The following is a 20,216-nucleotide window of genomic DNA, read 5'->3' on the forward strand; positions in this document are numbered from 1 at the left end:
CATTTGCTGCTAAAACCCTCATTCATGCCTTTGTTGCTTCTAGACATGACTCCTCCAGCACATACCTTGCTGCTCCTATGTATTCTAACTTTGTAAACTTAAGGCTATCCAAAACTCTGTTGCCCTTTTCCTTACTCACTGCTCGCCCTGTTCATGCATTGCCCTTGTTCTTGCTGACCTACATCCTGACCAGTCAGCACCTTGATTTCAAAATTCTCATCCCGTTTTCTACTACTTCCATGGATTCGCCCCTCCCTATCTCTGCAACCTCTCAAACCTCACAACCCTCTGGGATATCTGGCATCTAACTCTGGCCTCTCGAGAGCATCCCCCAAATTAATTCTTCCACCACTGGTGGAGCTGCCAATGCCCTAAAGCTTTGGAATTGCCTCCCTAAATATTTCCGACTCTACACCTCTTCTTCTTCCTGGCTTATGTGGCTCTGTGTCTAGTTTGTTTTATACATTAAAGCCGCTATATAAATATAAGTTATTGTTCTCTTTCTATCCTTGGCAAAGCACCAAGACATCACTAAATATCTCAGTGGGGGCATGGCTGAAGTTGGCAGCTCAGAAGTGGGGAAGCAGGGGTACCAAGTTTTATTTTACAGTCTTGTGGCATCACGCGATGAAGCATCTCCAATAAACTATTGGAAAAGGTTATTTTTTTATTAGTTATAAAGGATGAAACTTTATATGGCAGAGGGCGGTGGAAGTTCAGTCTTGAGTCTGTTTAAAGCGGAGATTGAGGGTTATTGGGAAATTGAGTGTAAAAGGCCGAGCAGCCTTGATCATATTAAATGGCCGAGCAGCCTTGATCATATTAAATGGCAGAGCAGGCTTGATGGGCTGAATGGCCTATCCTGTTCTTATGTTCCTCTAAAATACTGATTTGGCCTCCACTGGAGCAGTGTATCCATTTCTGGGCTTTCGGATGGATGTTAAAGAGAGCTCAGGACAGGTTGCTGAGAATGGCTCCAGGGATGATGAACTTCAGTTATGTGGATAGAATGGAGAAAGCGAGATTGTTCTCCTTGGAGGAGATCTGACAGAGGTGTTCACAATCACGAGAATCCTAGACAGTGTAGAGAGACAAAATGGTTCCGTTGGCAGGGAGATTGAGAACCAGATTGAAATGGATTGGCCAAAAAGGCAATGAGGAGAAACTTTATTCACACAGCGAGTAGTTACAATCTGGAGTGCGTTGCCTGAAAAAGTTGATGGAGGCTGATTTGATCAAGATTTTCAAAATTGGATTGGAATTGGATAAGCACCTGAAGACAAAAGTTTGCTGGTCTATGGGGAAGAAGCGGGCAGTGGGACTAACTAAATTGTTCTTGTAGGAGGCTGGCATGGCTTCAATAGACTGAATGGCCTCCTTTTGTGCTGTGACCAGTCTATGATTCTCTGCTATGATCACTATCTGTAGCTATGTAACATCTCTGAACAAAACCACTCACCTGAAATCCAGGAGCGCAGTCACATTTGCCCGTGACCCCGTCGCAGTCAGCCCCATTCTGACAGGTACAGATTTGCTGACAGCCTTCCCCATGGAAGCCAGGAGAACAGGTTTCATTGCAGTACAGGCCTGTCCAGCCTGCTCGACAGGAACACTCACCAGACAATGGGTGGCAGCTGAAAGGGGCAGCAAAGAGGCAACAGTATCATCCGGAGTTTTATTAACTTGTTTATTTCAATACACAAAATCAGAAAAATCAACAACCACCAACTCCAATCCTGACTAATGCATAGTTAATGTAGAAAACCTGGGCCAGAATTTTTCTCAAACAGGAATAAAATTAGTCAATTTCAGATCTTTCTGCTGAGGCTATTAATTGCTCATTCAGCACTTCAATCAAATTAAATTTACTCAGAAGTAGCCAAACTTCTAAAATGTCTGTCGTCTCTGAATAAAATTCGATAAGTGAAGAGAGTGCATTTTCAAAAAACTGATTGCTTACAAGAAATTACAATCGATTTCCAACCTATTATTGCTGTTTTCTTGAATATATTTATTTTAACTGTGATGGCAAATATCAGAATGAGGGGAACTCACTGGGTGATGAAACCAATGCCAGGAGCTCAATCTAACAAGCACACATTTAAAATAACACCGTTTCTGAAAGACCCTCACACAGCTACATCTTCATTCAGCTTTCTTATCCATTCAGACTTGGTCATTTCTCTAGAAGGTTCCTATACCATTATTTGCTTGTCAAACTACCACTGGAACCGTCAGACGATGTTATTGCTTTCAATCCACTGTTAGAGTTTGTTATTACTCAAGACCGGAGTGATATAACTCCAGGGAACGCACAGAAGTGCGGGGCCACAAACAAATGAGACCTTAAAGTGCGCTCCAAAATGAAAGGATGTGAATCCGTAACCTTGGTTTTTGATAAAATGAGGTCGAAATCTTGCCCTTGCTGTGACTGAAGGGGCAGAACGAGAGCAAGAGGAACAATCTGTGTGAGATTCACAATCAGGTCACAGGTTAGAGGTGGCATTGCCAGGAGCTCGATTCGGAATTTAGCAAATCGACATTCCGGGTATGGTCCAGAACATGACATCGGAGAAAAGATATTAATCACAACAATGATTCAGGAGCTGAAACTATGCTGTATCAAATGGCTGATATCAGAGGAACATACCAGCATTTGTCCATGTATTAGTATAAGAATAAAATATTTAACATTCCAAATACTATATTGTGATATTCTCTCAATGCTGTGCTGAATAAACTATAAAGTCCATAGAAACTATATATTATATACAGTAAATTGTTTAATTTGCAAAAATAATATTTGAGGTACTTTAAAACATCTATCTAGCAATAATCCTAAATAGAAAATCCATTAAACTTTATGTCAGTGAGGATATCAAATTATTTAATCATTTTCCTACCTGCAAATTGTTCCTTTTCTGTTTTTAAAGGTATTTTTATTCACTTTGTGTGAGAAAGGGTTAACAGACGCTTCTCCATTGCATGTGATGGCCAGGATTCTCCGGTCTCACTCACCCCGCTACCACTGCCAATGTGAACAGAGAATTTGGTTCTCAGCCAAATCTTCGCTCAGTGCAGCGGGACTGGAGGATCCTAGTTGCGGTGGGACTGGAGAATCCCAGCTGCAGCGGGACCAGAGAATCCCAGCTGCAGCGGGAGTGGAGGATCCCAGCTGCAAGGGGATCAGAGAATCCCAGCTGCAAGGGGATCGGAGAATCCCAGCTGCAAGGAGATCGGAGAATCCCAGCTGCAAGGAGATCGGAGAATCCCAGCTGCAGTGGGACCGGAGAATCCCAACTGTATTGGGACCGGAGAATCCCAACTGTATTGGGACCGGAGAATCCCAGCTGCAGCGGGACCAGAGAATCCCAGCTGCAGCGGGAGTGGAGGATCCCAGCTGCAAGGGGATCAGAGAATCCCAGCTGCAAGGGGATCGGAGAATCCCAGCTGCAAGGAGATCGGAGAATCCCAGCTGCAAGGAGATCGGAGAATCCCAGCTGCAGTGGGACCGGAGAATCCCAACTGTATTGGGACCGGAGAATCCCAGCTGCAGCGGGACCGGAGAATCCCAGCTGCAGCGGAACCAAAAAATCCCATCTGCAGCAGGACTGGAAAATCCCATCTGCAGCAGGACCGGAAAATCCCAGCTGCAGCGGGACCGGAGAATCCCAGCTGCAGCGGGACCGGAGAATCCCAGCCGACGCTGTTATACCTTGTTGCTATCAACCCTAAACACAAACTCTGTTACTATCTCCACAGATTTGCCTGACCCTCTAAATATTTTCAGCATCCGCAGTATTTTGCATTTGTTTTTTAATGTTTTGTTAGTCTTTATGATTTCCCAGCTAAATTATACTTTCTGAGTATGAGCTGATTTCATTTTGAGTCTCAATTACCTTTCCCAATTGCTATTCTGTTTGTTTCATTAAGGGAATGACAAGATGTTTTTGTCTTGCAAGTAGGACTTGAACATGTTGCTAATTTTCTGTTTTGTAGTCACTCGATATCTCTCTCCTATAGAATTCTAATTCAGCGCATTGTGACATTCATCAAGTCTTGCTCCCTCTTTGTAACTGATCCTTAATTTTAAGTCAACACTTAGTAATTAGCTGAAACACTTAGTGGAAGATTTCTAAATAGCTGTGAGGTATGGTGTTTAATTGCTGGGTGGAAAATAAAAGTAACAAAATGACACTTTTCTTGTATTTGTGTGAATCATATTAACTGGTTTTAGTTTGCAGTTTCTTGTGGCAGGAAATCTCAATCCAAAGATCGGTTTTAAACAATCTTTTGTTTGTCGTCCTACCCAATTAAAACAATTAATAGTAAAAATAAGATTGAAAGCTTTGCACTCTTGAATTCATCGCAATCTTGACAAATGTTAACTCCAAGAGCTAAACTTTCAATGTTGGCATGGGAAAGGATAAAACGTGTGGTATCAGATCATCCACCTGTTTTACAGCCAAAATATTTTTCCAGTCTACATCTCCACTGAAATCAAACGCGATATGTAACGTGCACACAATCTGATGGCATTCATTTTACACCCACACTCCTTTGATTCCCCTAATTCCCAGAGAAGGGTTCGATTCCTGGCTTGGGTCACTGTCTGCGTGGGTTTCTTCCGGGTGCTCTAGTTTCCTCTCACACTCCAAAGGTGTGTGGGCTAGGAGGACTGGCCATGCTAAATTGTCTCTTAGCGTCAGGAGGGCTAGCTAGGGTAAATGCATGGAGTTGCGGGGATAGGGCCTTGGTGGGATTGTGATTGGTGTAGGCTCGATGGGCCGAATGATCTCCTTCTGCACAATAGGATTCTATGAAAGGACAGTAGTCAACCCCACAATCCTATTCCGCCATTCAGTTCAAACATTGCTGAGCTGTATTTCAATTCCATTTACCTGCCTTCACTGCATTTCCCTCGTTACCCTTACCAACCAAAAATCTATCAATCCATCAATCAATTTAAATTGAAACCTAACACCCACAGCCTGTTAGGAGAACAAATTCCAGGGCCGGAATGTTCCGGTCCTGCTCGCTGTGAGAATCCTAGAGGGTGGGACAGAAAATTTGGTGAACCATTTAAAGGTCCATTGGCCTTGGGCAGGAAGTTCCGGTCTTGGGGGAGCGCGCAGCTGGAAAATCCTGCCCTTGATTTCCACTATCCACGTGGGGAAAAAATACTCACTCCTAAAATAACAGTAAGTTCAAAATGTGGGCGATTGTGGCCACTGAAGTGAATGGTTGTCATGGAAACGAAGATTTGTACCTCTGGTTTCTCGCCACCTGATTAGGACAGGCCAACTTTCTGGGTGAATTTTATTCAGTTGTAACTGTCGGACAGAACTTTGTTTTGGTTTTAAAAGTGAGGCAAGTTTCTTCATGTTGGTCAGAGAGTTAACATCTTATATTTGAGCGGGACTTTGGTTAAAACATTTACCATTAAAAACATTCATTTCTGACTGAGGAATGTGACAAAATTTACCAGGTTAGATCTGAACTCCCCCAATTTGTATTCAGATTTGTGGAAATACTATCAATAAATCATAAACAAATAAACATATAAGTAAAAATATTGAATTGAATATTGATGGTTCTACACATATTAAAATAACATGTGCCTTAATTTAGATACTTGTCCAGTTTATAAGTTAACAAGACATTACTGTCTTTAGTCTCCTGACCAATATTTATCCCTCAGCCAACAACACTAAATATTCTATTAATCTATTACCACATTATTATTTGTGGGTCATTGCTGTCTGAAAATTCTGCTGCGTTTTCTTCATCATAGCAGCAGCAACGCTTCGACAAGTGCATCCTCAGGGCATTAACAGCACAATAAAAATACAAGTCCTTTACTTTTTACTTTTTCTTTGTACAGTCCTGCAATCCTGGCTGTGCGTTTGATGAGTGGGAGCAGGAATTCACGTCTATAAGGAGGAAATGATGGAAAATGAGACATTGGGCATCGCCGTGTCTTTTTTGTCTCCATAGAATCCCTGCAGTGCAGAACGAGGCCATTTGGCCCATCGAGACTTCACCGGCAACAATCCCACCTATGCCCGTAACCCCACATATTTACCCCGCTAATCCCTCTAACCTACACATCCTGGGACACCAAGGGGCAATTTAGCACGGCCAATGCACCTAACCTGCACATCTTTGGGCTGTGGGAAGAAACTGGAGCACCCGGAGGAAACCCACGCAGACATGGGGAGAACGTGCAAACTCCACTCATTTTAAGGTACTTCAAAAATAGGGGGCGTTCCTCCATCTTGAGGAGATGGTGGTGGATAACTGTCTCCAAAATTGGGCAGAAAGTGAGCAGGAAATCTGAAGAGAGTTGTACAAATGTAACTCTAAGCTCCTGGCGAGTTCGCAGCCTGACCAGTTGAGGATTTCTCCTAACACCATCGAGAACAGGTTATTTATACCAAAGTAGCAATGGATGAATTCAGTGCACTATTCATCTTGAATGTTCTTTACCTTTGGGTATGTTTGCCATTGCAAGGGCACTGCTTGTTGCACTTCAGTCCATACAGCCCATCTGGACACATTCTGTCTTGGCAATGATCTCCAGTAAATCCTGGCTCACAAAGACATGCTCCATTAACATGGTAACACTCAGCTCCATTGAGGCACTCACACCTTTGGGCACACTGTAAGCCGTAACTGCCAATAGGACACTCCTCCTGGCACCTATGTGAGAATAAACAGCGAGGAAGTCACACGGTAGAAACAAAATGCTACAATAATTAATTCTCATTACACAAAACTAACTTTATTCATTTCAATTTATTTACCGAGTGTTTGAAATGACACTGTGTTATATTAATGCATGAAATTCTTTTGTTGGCTGTTTCAACAGAGGGTCTGGCCATTGCTAAAACAGTGCATATCAATACAAGTAAAGATTTACACCCATGGGTGGGAATTTTATGCTCCTGTTCTCAGGGTGGGGGTGGGAACACTGTGGAGAGGGTGGAGAATCGAGTGGGAGACTCAAAGCAGCTTTTACACTGGCGGAATTTCCCCACTTGATTGTCCCTGCCTCCTGCTAGTGACGTAACAGCCATTTACATTTATTTTCCAATGCAGATCAGGTATTTACACCCGATAGCCTCATCCCACCCACACTGGGCTGCTTATTCATGTTGGCGTGAGGAGATGCAGACGTGAATCACGATAGGTCTCCCACGGTGTGCACCTGATCAACAGAACCCGTTGGAGGTGCACAGGGGAGTACAGCCCCCAGGGGGACGAGGGTCATGCCCGGGTAGCACTGCCCTCTACCCAGGCAGGGCATGGTGGGATTTACACCCATGTTCCCAGAGCACAAAGCTGGATTACTCGCCCAGTGACATTGCCACTACGCCATTTTGATTTGATTTATTGTCACATGTATTAACATACAGTGAAAAGTATTGTTTCTTGCGCGCTATACAGACAAAGCATACCATTCATAGAGAAGGAAAGGAGAGAGTGCAGAATGTAGTGTTACAGTCATAGCTCGGGTGTAGAGAAAGATCAACTTAATGCGAGGTAAGTCCATTCAAAAGTCATTCTTGAGTCAGTTGGTGTGTGACTGCAGATTTCTGTATCTTTTTCCCGAAGGAAGAAGGTGGAAGAGACAATGTCCGGGGTGCGTAGGGTCCTTAATTATGCTGGCCACTTTGCCGAGGCAGCGGGAAGTGTAGACAGAGTCAATGGATGGGAGGCTGGTTTGCGTGATGGGCTGGGCTTTATTCATGACCCTATGTGGTTTCTTGTGGTCTTGGGCAGAGCAGGAGCCATACCAAGCTGTGATACAACCAGAAAGAATGCTTTCTGTGGTGCATCTGTAAAAGTTGGTGAGAGTTGTAGCTGACACGTCAAATTTCTTTAGTCTTCTGAGAAAGTAGAGGCGTTGGTGGGCTTTCCTAATTATAATGTCGGCACGGGGGGAGCAGGACAGGTTGTTGATGATCTGGACACCTAAAAACCTGAAGCTGTCAACCCTTTATTCCCCCATCCCCCCAAATGGATGGTCAGCGATGGTAATGAATATCAAGGGGCGATGATTAGATTCTCTCTTGTTGGAGGTGGTCATTGCCTGGTGGTTTGTGGTGTGAATGTTACTTTTCATTTCTCAGTCCAAGCCTGAATGTTGTCCAGGCCTTGCTGCTTGCGGACAGAGATGCCTTCAGTATTTGTGGAGTTGCGAATGGTACTGAACACTGTGCAATCATTTACAAACATCCCATTTATGATTGAATGATGGAAGGAAGCAGCTGAAGAAGGTTGGGTCTAGGACACAACCCTGAGGAGCTCCTGCAGAGATGTCCTGAAGCTGACTTCCAAACACCACAACCATCTTCCTCTGTGCTGTGCGTGACTCTACCAATAGCTGAGAGCTGGCATGCTTTGAATAGAGCCCAGGGATATGTGAAGCAGTAGATCTATCCTGGGTTATGGGTTAAGTGGGAGGTAGCAGCAAATGGTCTTTCTTTTCAGTGTACCCACTTCTCAAGGTTTGCGATGGATTATATTTTAATATTTCCTTTACGAAATGCGGGCATCGCTGGCTAGGTCAGCATTTATTGCCCATCCCTAATAGCCCCTTGAGAAAGTGGTGGTGAGCTGCCTTCTTGAACAGCTGCAGTTTTTGAGGTGTAGGAACACCCACAGTGCTGTTAGGGAGTTCCAAGATTTGGACCCAGCAACTGTGAAGGAATGGTGATATATTTCCAAGTCAGAATGGTGAGTACTTGGAGGGGAACCTTCAGGTGGCGGTGTTCCCAGGTATCTGCTGCCCCTGTCCTTCTAGATGGTAGTGGTAGTGGGTTTGGAAGGTGCTGCCTAAGAAACTTTGGTGAGTTCAGATGTAATTATAACTATCTGATTGAGATGGTTTATGTGAAAAGCAATGGTGAATTTCGGAACAGTATTAGTAAAAGTGTCTCCAGCAGCATGAGATGGATTTGAATTTATGGAAAGTTCAGGTTGGAGATGCATAATCATTCCACTTCTTAATTCAATAAGTAGGTATTCTGTTCTGAATAGATCTGAGTGAAAAGGAAACATAACAAAAATCAAGAATAATAAAAACCTCTTTTTCCCATCATGCCGGTGCTGCCCAGAGTCTATTTCTGATTATTCAACCACGGACCCCCCTCATCCAATACGTGTTGTTTCCCTATTCCACCCCTATAGCTATATTCATCATCAAAAATATAGAGTTTGTTTATTCCATTTCATCCATCCATTCTATTATTTTGAAGACTGATTAACTTGGACAAATGATCCAGGTCTACAGAACACAGATAAACAGCTAGCTTATTTCAACATTTTCTATACTTTTCATTATTTTTTTATCAGGTCTTCCTTCGTTCTGGTTTTCAGTGGGTAAAAAAAAAAGGTTAGTTGTTAGAAATTTTCCTCATACATTATTCCCCCATCATCGTCAATCTTCCCTGAAATCTTTTTAATGTATCTAAACCTTTTTGAGGTTAAGTAACCCAAAGTACAAGCCAGGATTGGCCTTGTTACTAATGAGCTGACTAACCTTTTCTTTGCAATGTCACAATGACCTCTTCTGGCTGGCCCAAAACATTCACTTATCTTATTAATAACTGCCTACAACTGACCCAAAGCTTTTAAATATGATCAATGCTCAGTTTAAATCTCTTTCCTTTTAACAACTGCCAAGGAAGAGATTGCTTTAAGACATTTTAGTTACATCTGGTTTAGATGTTCTTACCCTCCTGGAAGTTTTCATTCCTACGACTGGGGGCATGGGGGAGTGGAGGGTGGGGGTGGGGGGCGTGGGGGAGTGGAGGGTGTGGGGGGGGTGTGGGGGAGTGGAGGGTGGGGGTGGGGGGGGGGGGCGTGGGGGAGTGGAGGGTGGGGGGGCGTGGGGGAGTGGAGGGTGGGGGTGGGGGGGGAGTGGAGGGTGGGGGTGGGGGGGGAGTGGAGGGTGGGGGGGGCGTGGGGGAGTGGAGGGTGGGGGGGGGGAGGAGGGGGGGGGAGTGGAGGGTGGGGGGTGGGGGGAGTGGAGGGTGGTATATTTGATTGTGTCCGTGACAGATTGGATTTGTTAGGCCCTGCACTTATTGACCCATCACAGAAAAAAATCACTTTTGTGTTATGTACATACATACTATTACCTGTCCATATATGGTTAGCACTGCTGTCTCACAGCGCCAGGGTCCCGGATTTATTCCCGGCCTCGGGTGACTGTGTGGAGTTTGCACATGCTCCCCATGTCTGTGTGGGCTTTCCTCCCGGTGCTCCGGTTTCATCCCACAGTCCAAAGATGTGCAGGTTAGGTGGATTAGCTGCAAGAGAATGTCCGGGGTGCATGGGATCCTTGATTATCCTGGCTATTTTTTCGAGGCAGCGGAATGTGTGGAATTATGGGGATAGGGTGGAGGGAAAAGGCCAAGGCAAGATACTCTGTCAGTGAGAGTCAGTGCAGACCCGTTGGGCTGAATGGCCTCCTCCGCACTGTAGGGATTCTGCGATATATACATCAAAATTCACCGGCTATTGCTCAGTACATCTACATAACCGATACAAAGTCTCTCTGCAAATGGACAATCTCATTTCTACTTGTTGCCTCCCCTTGGGGCTTTCTGTCATCAGCAAATCTGACAATATCACCACGGACACTTGTTCCATTTCATTCACAAATTTATAACTAACAGCAGTTCCAGAACAGATTGATTTGGGCTTTCCAGATGATTCTATCCTGATATTTATCAGTACGTATGGTTGATCAGTGATGATATTTAGAGTGTAGAATAAACTGATTTGATGTTGTTAGTGTGAGATTATTGAGCAGTCATTCACGGTTGATTGCAGGGAAGTAATTGTGTGCTGTCTCTTACAAGGTGAGAATAACTGACAGTTACGTTTTTATGTTGCTTTGCTGATAATAGGGAACTCGTTAAAGCTTACTTAACAAAAAGCAGCAAGGGCTTGTAGCCAGGGAGCGAAGAATATAGATTAAAAAAAGAGTTTTACAAATACTGTGAATAATTCTGAGAGCCAGTGGTAGTGGATGAGTTGAATCTTAAACCCAATCTGAAGCTCATTCTGTTCTTTATTTGCTTCAGAGAGAAAGGATTTCTTGCCAGTTCCCATTTTCCCTGCCGCCAGATGACAGTTTAGTCCTCTCGACAGTTTCATTATCATTTGTCCTTGAATTGTTTCTTGCTTTTCTGAGAGGTTTATGTGATAAGAATACTTTGGAGCGTGTCCGTGATAGGGTTCCATGTGGGAATGCTGAACAAGCGCTGTGGCAAACAGTCTGACCACTGCAAGATGAATCCAATTGTGGATGACAATGGATCGGTTGATCACTGCTGTAAAATCTGTCATAAGCAGATGCCTTTAGACAAAACACGTTTTCCTTTTTGATCAGATGTCGCTGTGAATCTGTCAAGATGACAGCTGGGGTCAGAATGCTTACGTTATTAAAAAGGGTAAATTTTCTGATCTGGATGCTGCGAAGCTCCTATTAATCTTTCCCCCAACTTCTGCTTTAACTCTAGCTTAGGGGTTTAAAAAAAGGGCGGCACAGACAATTTGGGCCAAAAGGCCTGTTTCCATGCTGTAAACCTGTATGACTCTATAACACAAACCTGAGGACAGTTACAAATTGTAACTCTGTGTGATTCTCCTTTTTCCAAAATGTGCTGTACAGAAAGCCTCTTTGGTTGTGGCTGAAGGATTGGAATGAACTAATCTGTTACCCGCAGAAAGAAGGATGATTACTGAAGAGAGAGACAAGTTGAAGTTTTCAGTCTCGCCCCCATCAGGACAAGCACAAGAATACCAAATTTCAAACCAGTTCACAGCTATTTATACAACAGGAGAAACGGGTGCTGATTGGTTGGCAAGTTGACTCTGATTGGTTGAGGTGTTGAGACAGCAATAGGGAATTACAGACTTCCCAAGCTCATAGAAATCATAGAAACCCTACAGTGCAGAAGGAGGCTATTCGGCCCATTGAGTCTGCACCGACCACAATCCCACCCAGGCCCTATCCCCATATCCCTACATATTTACCCACTAATCCCTCTAACCTACACATCTCAGGACACTAAGGGGCAATTTTAGCATGGCCAATCAACCTAACCCACACATCTTTGGACTGTGGGAGGAAACCGGAGCACCCGGGGGAAACCCACGCAGACACGAGGAGAATGTGCAAACTCCACACAGACCGTGACCTAAGCCGGGAATCGAACCCAGGTCCCTGGAGCTGTGAAGCAGCAGTGCTAACCACTGTGCTACCGTGCCGCCCTCCACTGTGCTACCGTGCCGCCCCTAACTCAATGAGACAATGAGCCAAACTCCTGGGTAGTTCCAGGTTTGACCACATTCCTATGTTCTGGGTTTGATTTGAATCCACACATTTATAGTGGAAGGAAAAAAGAGCAAAGCATCCCATTCACCCTGAAGTTAAAGAAGTCAAACATTATTAAAAAAACAAAACTCTCATCTCAAAAATGCAGGATTGGATTTTCTTTCGCTGTACTGTCTGAAATCAATGAAATTAAGACTGAAATTCCTTCTGCCTGAATCCGACCTGGATCTTCCCCCTCTGCAGACACAGGCTGGCTACTCGTTCATAGCCCCTCTCTGAGTATTGATGTGAAGGATGCACTGTTTGGTGTCCCAGCCTTTGGTCATTGCAATTGTCAGACACCAGGGATCTTCAAGGGGGTGATGATCCTTCGGTGGGAGGAGGGCAAAATATTCACTACTCTTAGATCAGTCCAAAGCCTGACATTCAGGGTGGTGTAGTAACATTTTGGGGCATTACTAACCCCCTGAGTTTGCTTCTCTCTCTCCTGCCTGTGTCGGTCCCACAGCAAAACCACCAGGATTCACCTTTCAAAGCAGTGGCAAGATCCTTTTCTCAGTGAAGCCTGTGTTGGGAGCCCACCCTTCGTGCACTAATAGCCCTGTACCAGGAAAGGGGCTGGAGTCACAGTGGGGTTGAGACAATGAGCCAAAGTCCCACCTGACCTTCCTCTGGAGGGAGAAGGAAAACTCACCCCTTATGTTTAAATATTAACACAAATGTCGCTCTGCTATTGACTAGCTTAGGGGTTTGAAAAAAAAAGGGCAGCATGGACAAGTTGGGCCAAAGGGCCTGTTTCCATGCTGTAAACCTCTATAACTCTATTGAACTTCACCTCATTACAAGATATACTTTGGCGGGAAGGATAGAAAAGCAGCACGTTACTTAAATGGAGAGCAATTGCAGAACTCAGAGGTACAGAGGGATCTGGGTGTCCTAGTGCATGAATCGCAAAATGAAAGTAGCAGGTCCTGCAAGTGATGAGGAAGGCAAATGGAATGTTGATGTTTATTGCAAGGGAAAGGTAGGAATGTTTTGCACTGTGTTACTTATTCATTACAATAGGGACCAGAGTCTGAGGTTATAAATGGGTGAGTTTACTCCAATAGTAATTCTTTCGACACCTGGTTGTTGGTGAGACCACATCTGGAATACGGCACACAGTTTTGGACTCCTTATTTAGGAAAGGATATAAATGCATTGAGGCAGTTCGGAGAAGGTTCACTTGACTGATTCCAGGGATGGGAGGATTATCAGATGAGGAAAGATTGGACAGACTGGGTATTTATTGCAGTTTAAGAATGGGAGGTGATCTTATAGAAACATCAAAGATCCTGAGGGGACTTGACAGAATGGATGCTGAAAAGGTGTTTCCACTTGTGAGAGAGACTGAAAGCAGGGGGCACAGTTTAAAAATAAGGTGATCTCCCATTTAATTCCTCCTTTGCACAGATTTCCTGATGTCAACAGCTTCATGTCATCAAAAGACAAAGAATCACAGGCACGGAATAAATAAAATATTCAGGGAAATGACAAATGATCGAATGTACCTCACTACCTCTCCTAACATTATTAAAAAGCATCACACTCATTTATTCAAACAGGAATCAGCTATTTTAACCCACTCTAAAACATCAAGGATGGTTGCAATGGGACTTTGTTACTGAGTTAAATATCTTCCCTCACACAGCCATTAATCTATTGCACCTGTAAATGGTGTTAGAGGTTAGGTATATTTCAATTAAATTATAAATATATAATTACGTATGGCTCCATTTAGTGTTCAGCTTGCGCTGGTGGGGTCTTTCAACTACAGAGAGTGGTATCACTGCTAGTAGGGAATGCTAACACAGTCTATAATTATTAGGCTTGCTGGGTTAATTCTGTTGGTGCTTGCAAAATTAATGAGGGCAATTTATGGAAATATTAAACAGCAGATGGTATGACTGTGTGAAAAAAATTCAAGTAAATTATTACATGCACAGGATCTCGAATAATGACTGTCAAATTTAATTACATTTTTCTTACCATTCCTGTTGACTGTATTGTACAAATCCTTTAAATTTTGTAACCCCTGGACATTTTCTGTAGTTCACATTAACTCTATTATCTCAGAACCCTAGCGTTTCAGCTACTCTCAGTAAATAGGACTGGAATGGAACAGTTACATTAAGCATGTGGTCGTTCCAGAATCTCAGAAATCACAACTCACATCCGACTGAACAAAGAACAAAGAAAATTACAGCACAGGAACAGGCCCTTCGGCCCTCTAAGCCGGCACCGACCATGCTGCCCGACTGAACTAAAACCCCCTACCCTTCCGGGGACCATATCCCTCTATTCCCATCCTATTCATGTACTTGTCCAGATGTCCCTTAAAACTCATTACCGTATCTGCTTCCACTACCTCCCCCGGCAGCGAGTTCCAGGCACTCACCACCCTCTGTGTAAAAAATCTTGTCTCGTACATCTCCTTTAAACTTTGCCCCTCACACCTTAAGCCTATGCCTCCGAGTAATTGACTCTTCCACTCTGGGAAAGAACTTCTGACTATCCACTCTGTCCATGCCTCTCATAATCTTGTAGACTTCTATCAGGTCGCCCCTCAACCTCCGTCGTTCCAGTGAGAACAAACCAAGTTTCTCCAACCTCTCCTCATAGCAAATGCCCTCCATACCAGGCAACATCCTGGTAAATCTTTTCTGTACCCTCTCCAAAGCCTCCACATCTTTCTGGTAGTGTGGCGACCAGAATTGAACACTATATTCCAAGTGCAGCCTAACTAAGGTTCTATAAAGCTGCAACATGACTTGCCAAGTTTTAAACTCAATGCCCTGTCTGATGAAGGCAAGCATGATGTATGCCTTCTTGACTACCTTCTCCACCTGCATTGCCACTTTCAGTGACCTGTGTACCTGTATACCAAGATCCTTCTGCCTATCAAAACTCTTAAGGGTTCTGCCATTTACTGTATATTTCCTATCTGTATTAGACCTTCCAAAATGCATTACCTCACATTTGTCCGGATTAAATTCCATCTGCCATCTCTCTGCCCAAGTCTCCAACCGATCTATATCCTGCTGTATCCTCTGATGGTCCTCATCGCTATCCGCAAATCCACCAACCTTGGTGTCATCCGCAAACTTACTAATCAATCCAGTTACATTTTCCTCCAAATCATTTATATATATTACAAACAGCAAAGGTCCCAGCACTGATCCCTGAGGAACGCCACTTGTCACAGCCCTCCATTCAGAAACGCACCCTTCCACTGCTATCCTCTGTCTTCTATGACTGAGCCAGTTCTGTATCCACCTTGCCAGCTCACCTCTGATCCCATGTGACCTCACCTTCTGCACCAGTCTGCCATGAGGGACCTTGTCAAAGGCCTTACTGAAGTCCATGTAGACAACATCCACTGCCCTACCCTCATCAATCATCTTCGTCACTTCCTCGAAAAACTCGATCAAGTTAGTGAGACATGACCCCCTATCACAAAGCCATGTTGCTTCTCGCTAATACGTCCACTTATTTCCAAGTGGGAGTAAATTCTGTCTCAAAGAATCCTCTCCAATAGTTTCCCTACCACTGATGTAAGGCTCACCGGCCTGTAATTACCTGGATTATTTTTGCTACCCGTCTTAAACAAAGGGACAACATTGGCTATTCTCCAATCCTCTGGGACACTTCTCGCATTGAAATAAATGCACTTCAGTCCACCAGACCCTCTTTGATCAGCAGCCCCACCCTGCCTGCTCTTCCTCCGAGTCTTACTGGTCCTACTCTCTGGTTCCCCTTCAGTAAATTCACCTTTGCTTTGGTTCCCAACTCCCCTGCCAAACTAGACTGGATTCTAATTCAGTTGCAGAAATTGTGCTGCTACTTTCTCCCCACAAGTTAACTTCACTTCCCTCCTCTCCAGACTCGAGACTGCAATAACAATATCTCTCCCTGCTCCAACTTGCTGCACAACAAACAGTGAATTGAAGTATCCGACGTCAGGAAAATATTCCGACACATTCTGCGAGATGTGGTCACACAGTCTTTCAATGGCAATGGAAAAATATATATACAGCAAAAAATAACGGAACGTATCTATAATATATTAAATATGCTGGGCGGGACTCTCCGATCTTGTGTGTGGCCATCCAGCTGCAAGTGAGAAGAGAGGCCGGATTCTCTGATCAAGCCAGCAACTGGGGTTTTCCAGTCCCGCTGGAAAGGGGGGAAGGGGGGAGGGGGAAGGGAGGCGGGGGGAAATGAGGAGGAGGGAAGGGAGAGGGGGAAGGGTCTTGTTATTAGAAGTGGGGCAAGTCCCAGGCAGGGGATGCCTAATCTATCCTTGTGGATCCAGGACCCACACCTCCCACTTTTTGGCACCTTGATTCCCTTCCCTGCTCGCCCACCCCGACAGGAAGTCCACCGCTGCTTCCTGCTCCGGGCACAGCGCAGGTAACTCCTGTTGATGCCGTCAGGATTCGTAGCAATCGCTCAGGAAGTGGGAAACTTTCGATGGGCAATTGCCCCTCATTGAGAACTATCCAAAAATGTGATTTAAATCACAAACGTCAGATGGTTCCAACTGCGTAAAAGCAATCGTTACCCAGAAAAAGTTAAAGCATTCAAATAATTTCTTAAATTTCTCAATAAAGATTGTACAGACCCTCACTGACTTTCCACAGGAAACACCCCCACCCCCAGGAAACTCCCCCACAGCCCCAGCAAACTCCCCCCCACCCCCAGCAAACTCCCCCCCACCCCCAGCAAACTTCCCCACAGCCCCAGCAAACTCCCCCCACCCCTGCTGACTGTCCGATTGTCCTCACCAAATTCCAACCACTTCCCTGACAAAGCTATCTTCTCGCTGACTTGAAAGTGGTTGGACCTTTAAACTCACCTGATTTATGGCAGTGTTGTAAAAAAGGGGCATGACCTCATCCCGTCCGATTCTGCAGCACTAAAGTGAAGGCATCAGGAGAGTGGTGCCCTGCACAGTTTGTGCCTGGCGTGAGTTGGAAGGTCAAGCGAGACAAGATCCAATTAAGAGAGTAAGGGCAGAGTTGCAATCCGACTCGGAGTTCATCGCGATGATGATGTGCCTTTAAGAAACATTTTTTGTGCAGGATCTGTTTTAAGAGTTTGTTGTAATTGGTGCCACTTTGTCTGTGTTGTTACTGCAGTAGCATAATCGCTCCTAATCGCTAAGAATGTTTTAATCTGAATTAATGCTGTTCTGCGGATTTTGGTGAGTTCCCTGGGGTTTTGCAGAGTAGAACTTGATTGGGTTGATTGACAGGAATATTAGGTGGCTGAGTGGAGATAGGCTTACACAGAGAACTCAAGCTCAGTTGCTGTTTGAAATTGTTAGAGACAATGCCTCTCTTTTTCCCATTCTGGAGTTGGAGACTGGGATCTACTCGGATTATTTCTCTTAATTCCTGCTGTTTGAGGATATATCTTTCTTTGAGAGTCTGCTGTATAAGAGGCAGAAGTCAGCTGTCTGTCTGGATCTCTGTTCAGAGGTGTTAAAAGGCTGGAAATTTAGCATCCATGTAAGCATGTCTGTTTTTGGTGCAAACTGGTTCTGGAGAAGGGAGGATACTGGTAAATTGGAACAATAGAGTTTGATAACTGTTAAGAATCATACTTTATGTTTAAATATTTTAATTGGGAAAAGTTATGCTAATTCTTCTGTTATATTCTAACTGCGTTCTTAAATAAAATTAATTTGATAAAAGCTCCCTAGTGGGTCACTTGAATCATATCTGGAGTGAAACACTTTATGCTCACCCCTAATGTCAAAATCAAATGGAAAAGTTAGGGTCAAGACTAACTTCACACTATCCCTGGGAGTTTCTGGTCTGGTCCCTAACTTCAGGCCCAATATTACTCGGGCATTATTAAAATTCCTGCCATATGATTCAAAGAAACTCAGTCACTTTGCATTAAGGTGCTGCTGTTAAAGTTTGTTGCCGGGGTTTGTCCTCAGGACCTGGAGGGACAGTTGGTAGTTTCGACCGGCACCCGTTTTCCTCATTGAGAGTTGACCATTCCTGTAGGAGTGAACAATTCCAGCCGGCTGCTCATTGGCTGAGCTGCTGATGCTCCCTTCCCTAAACCTGACTGAACGCAAGGAGTTAACCGAGTCACCATTCCTGAAAAACTGGTCAAATTCTCATCAGATCCAAGTGGAGAGGACGATGCATCCTAATCTATTATCTCAGTGTCATTCCAGCGTCTGCCTGCGATGTTTAAAACAATGCCGGATGAACTCTGCAAAGGGGGCAATGCCTCCATGTGTCAGTGGGCACCCTCCTACCATTTAATATAAAAGCAAATGACTGCTGTGTTAGAGATCAGTAAGAAGTCTTACAACACTGAGTTATAAGGAAGGCTGAATAGACTGGGACTTCTTCCTCTGGAGCTTAGGAGGGTTAGGAGTGATCTTATAGAGGTCTATAAAATAATGAGGGGCACAGATCAGCTAGATAGTCAATATCTTTTCCCAAAGGTAGGGAAGTCTAAAACTAGAGGGCACAGGTTTAAGGTGAGAGGGAAGAGATACAAAAGGGTCCAAAGGGGCAATTTTTTCACACAGAGAGTGGTGAGTGTCTGGAACAAGCTGCCAGAGTGAGTAGTAGAGGCGGGTACAATTTTGTCTTTTAAAAAGCATTTAGACTGTTACATGGGTAAGATTGGTATAGAGGGATATGGGCTAAATGCGGGCAATTGGGATGAGCTTCGGGGTTTAAAAACAAAAGGGCGGCATGGACAAGTTGGGCCGAAGGGCCTGTTTCCATGCTGTAAACCTCTATGACTTGGTTAAAGTCCAACAGATTTATTTGGAATCACGAGCTTTCAGAGCACTGCTCCTTCATCAGGTGAGTGTTGACTTACCTGATGAAGGAGCAGCGCTCCGAAAGCTCATGAGTCCAAATAAACCTGTTGGACTTTAACCTGGTGCTGTGAGACTTCTTACTGTGTTTACCCCAGTCCAACGCCGGCATCTCCACATCGTGTTAGAGATCGGAAATGAAATCAGAAAATATTGGAAAAGCTCAGCAGTTCTGGCAGCATCGATGGAGAGAGAAGCAGAGTTTACAGTTTGAGGCCAATATGATTTTTCAACTGAAGGCGAACCATATTTAATTTTAAACATTAATTCTGTTTCTCTCTCTGTAAATGCTGCCAGACCTGCTACATTATTCCGGCACCTTCTGCTCCCACTGCTAAATAAGTATAGTTTGCACCCATTTTTAGTCTGGAATAAAAGGAATTAAGCATACTGATTTCTACTCATGATCAATACCTGTAACTCACTCTTATTGCCAGCTTTGTTCAGGCTTCTGTGAGGTTCCTCGCTGCTGCAAATATTTAGAAATCTCTGGCCATGGTTTTTATTTCCATTGCAATTTCCTAACTCTTTCTACATAATAAATTTCTTACCTGTCACCTGCGTATCCAGCTATACAATGGCATTTGCCCGTCACATGATCACACTGCCCTCCATTATGGCACGGACAGTCCTGGGAACAGTTAATCCCAAACTTTCCAAAGGAACACGGCTGTGCACAGACTGATCCCTACAACAAGGGCAAAATAGAAATCTCCATTAGATTCACGCTTCAAATTGAATTTTCAACTGCTTGCTGTATAAACGGGTAACATTTTAAATACAAACACAGCGGATTGTCCCTCCTGGTGAAAGAGTCGATCAAATCAATCTGCATAATAATCCAGCCAGCCACCTTGTGTGTTAGTTAGGGACCTGGAGCTGAATGATTTCACTGTCTCATTGCCTCAATGGATTATTTTCCGTATGAAACTAATTCATTTGATTTTTAACCCTCTGAGTGCCAAA

General features: G+C 44.1%; 1 protein-coding gene across 1 annotated transcript in view; it reads right to left on the reverse strand.

The window, feature by feature from the left end:
• The window catches only part of megf11 (multiple EGF-like-domains 11), a 270,326-nt gene that overhangs the window by 94,335 nt on the left and 155,775 nt on the right, over positions 1-20,216 (reverse strand). The window contains exons 5-7 of the mRNA XM_078241895.1: positions 19,802-19,938; positions 6,490-6,702; positions 1,460-1,634 (exon numbers count right to left, since the gene is read on the reverse strand). Of these exons, the coding sequence (XP_078098021.1) occupies positions 1,460-1,634; positions 6,490-6,702; positions 19,802-19,938 (525 nt within the window). The remainder of the gene's footprint in view (positions 1-1,459; positions 1,635-6,489; positions 6,703-19,801; positions 19,939-20,216) is intronic.

This window comes from Mustelus asterias, chromosome 24, assembly GCF_964213995.1.
Source record: "Mustelus asterias chromosome 24, sMusAst1.hap1.1, whole genome shotgun sequence".
NCBI classification, from domain to species: domain Eukaryota; kingdom Metazoa; phylum Chordata; class Chondrichthyes; order Carcharhiniformes; family Triakidae; genus Mustelus; species Mustelus asterias.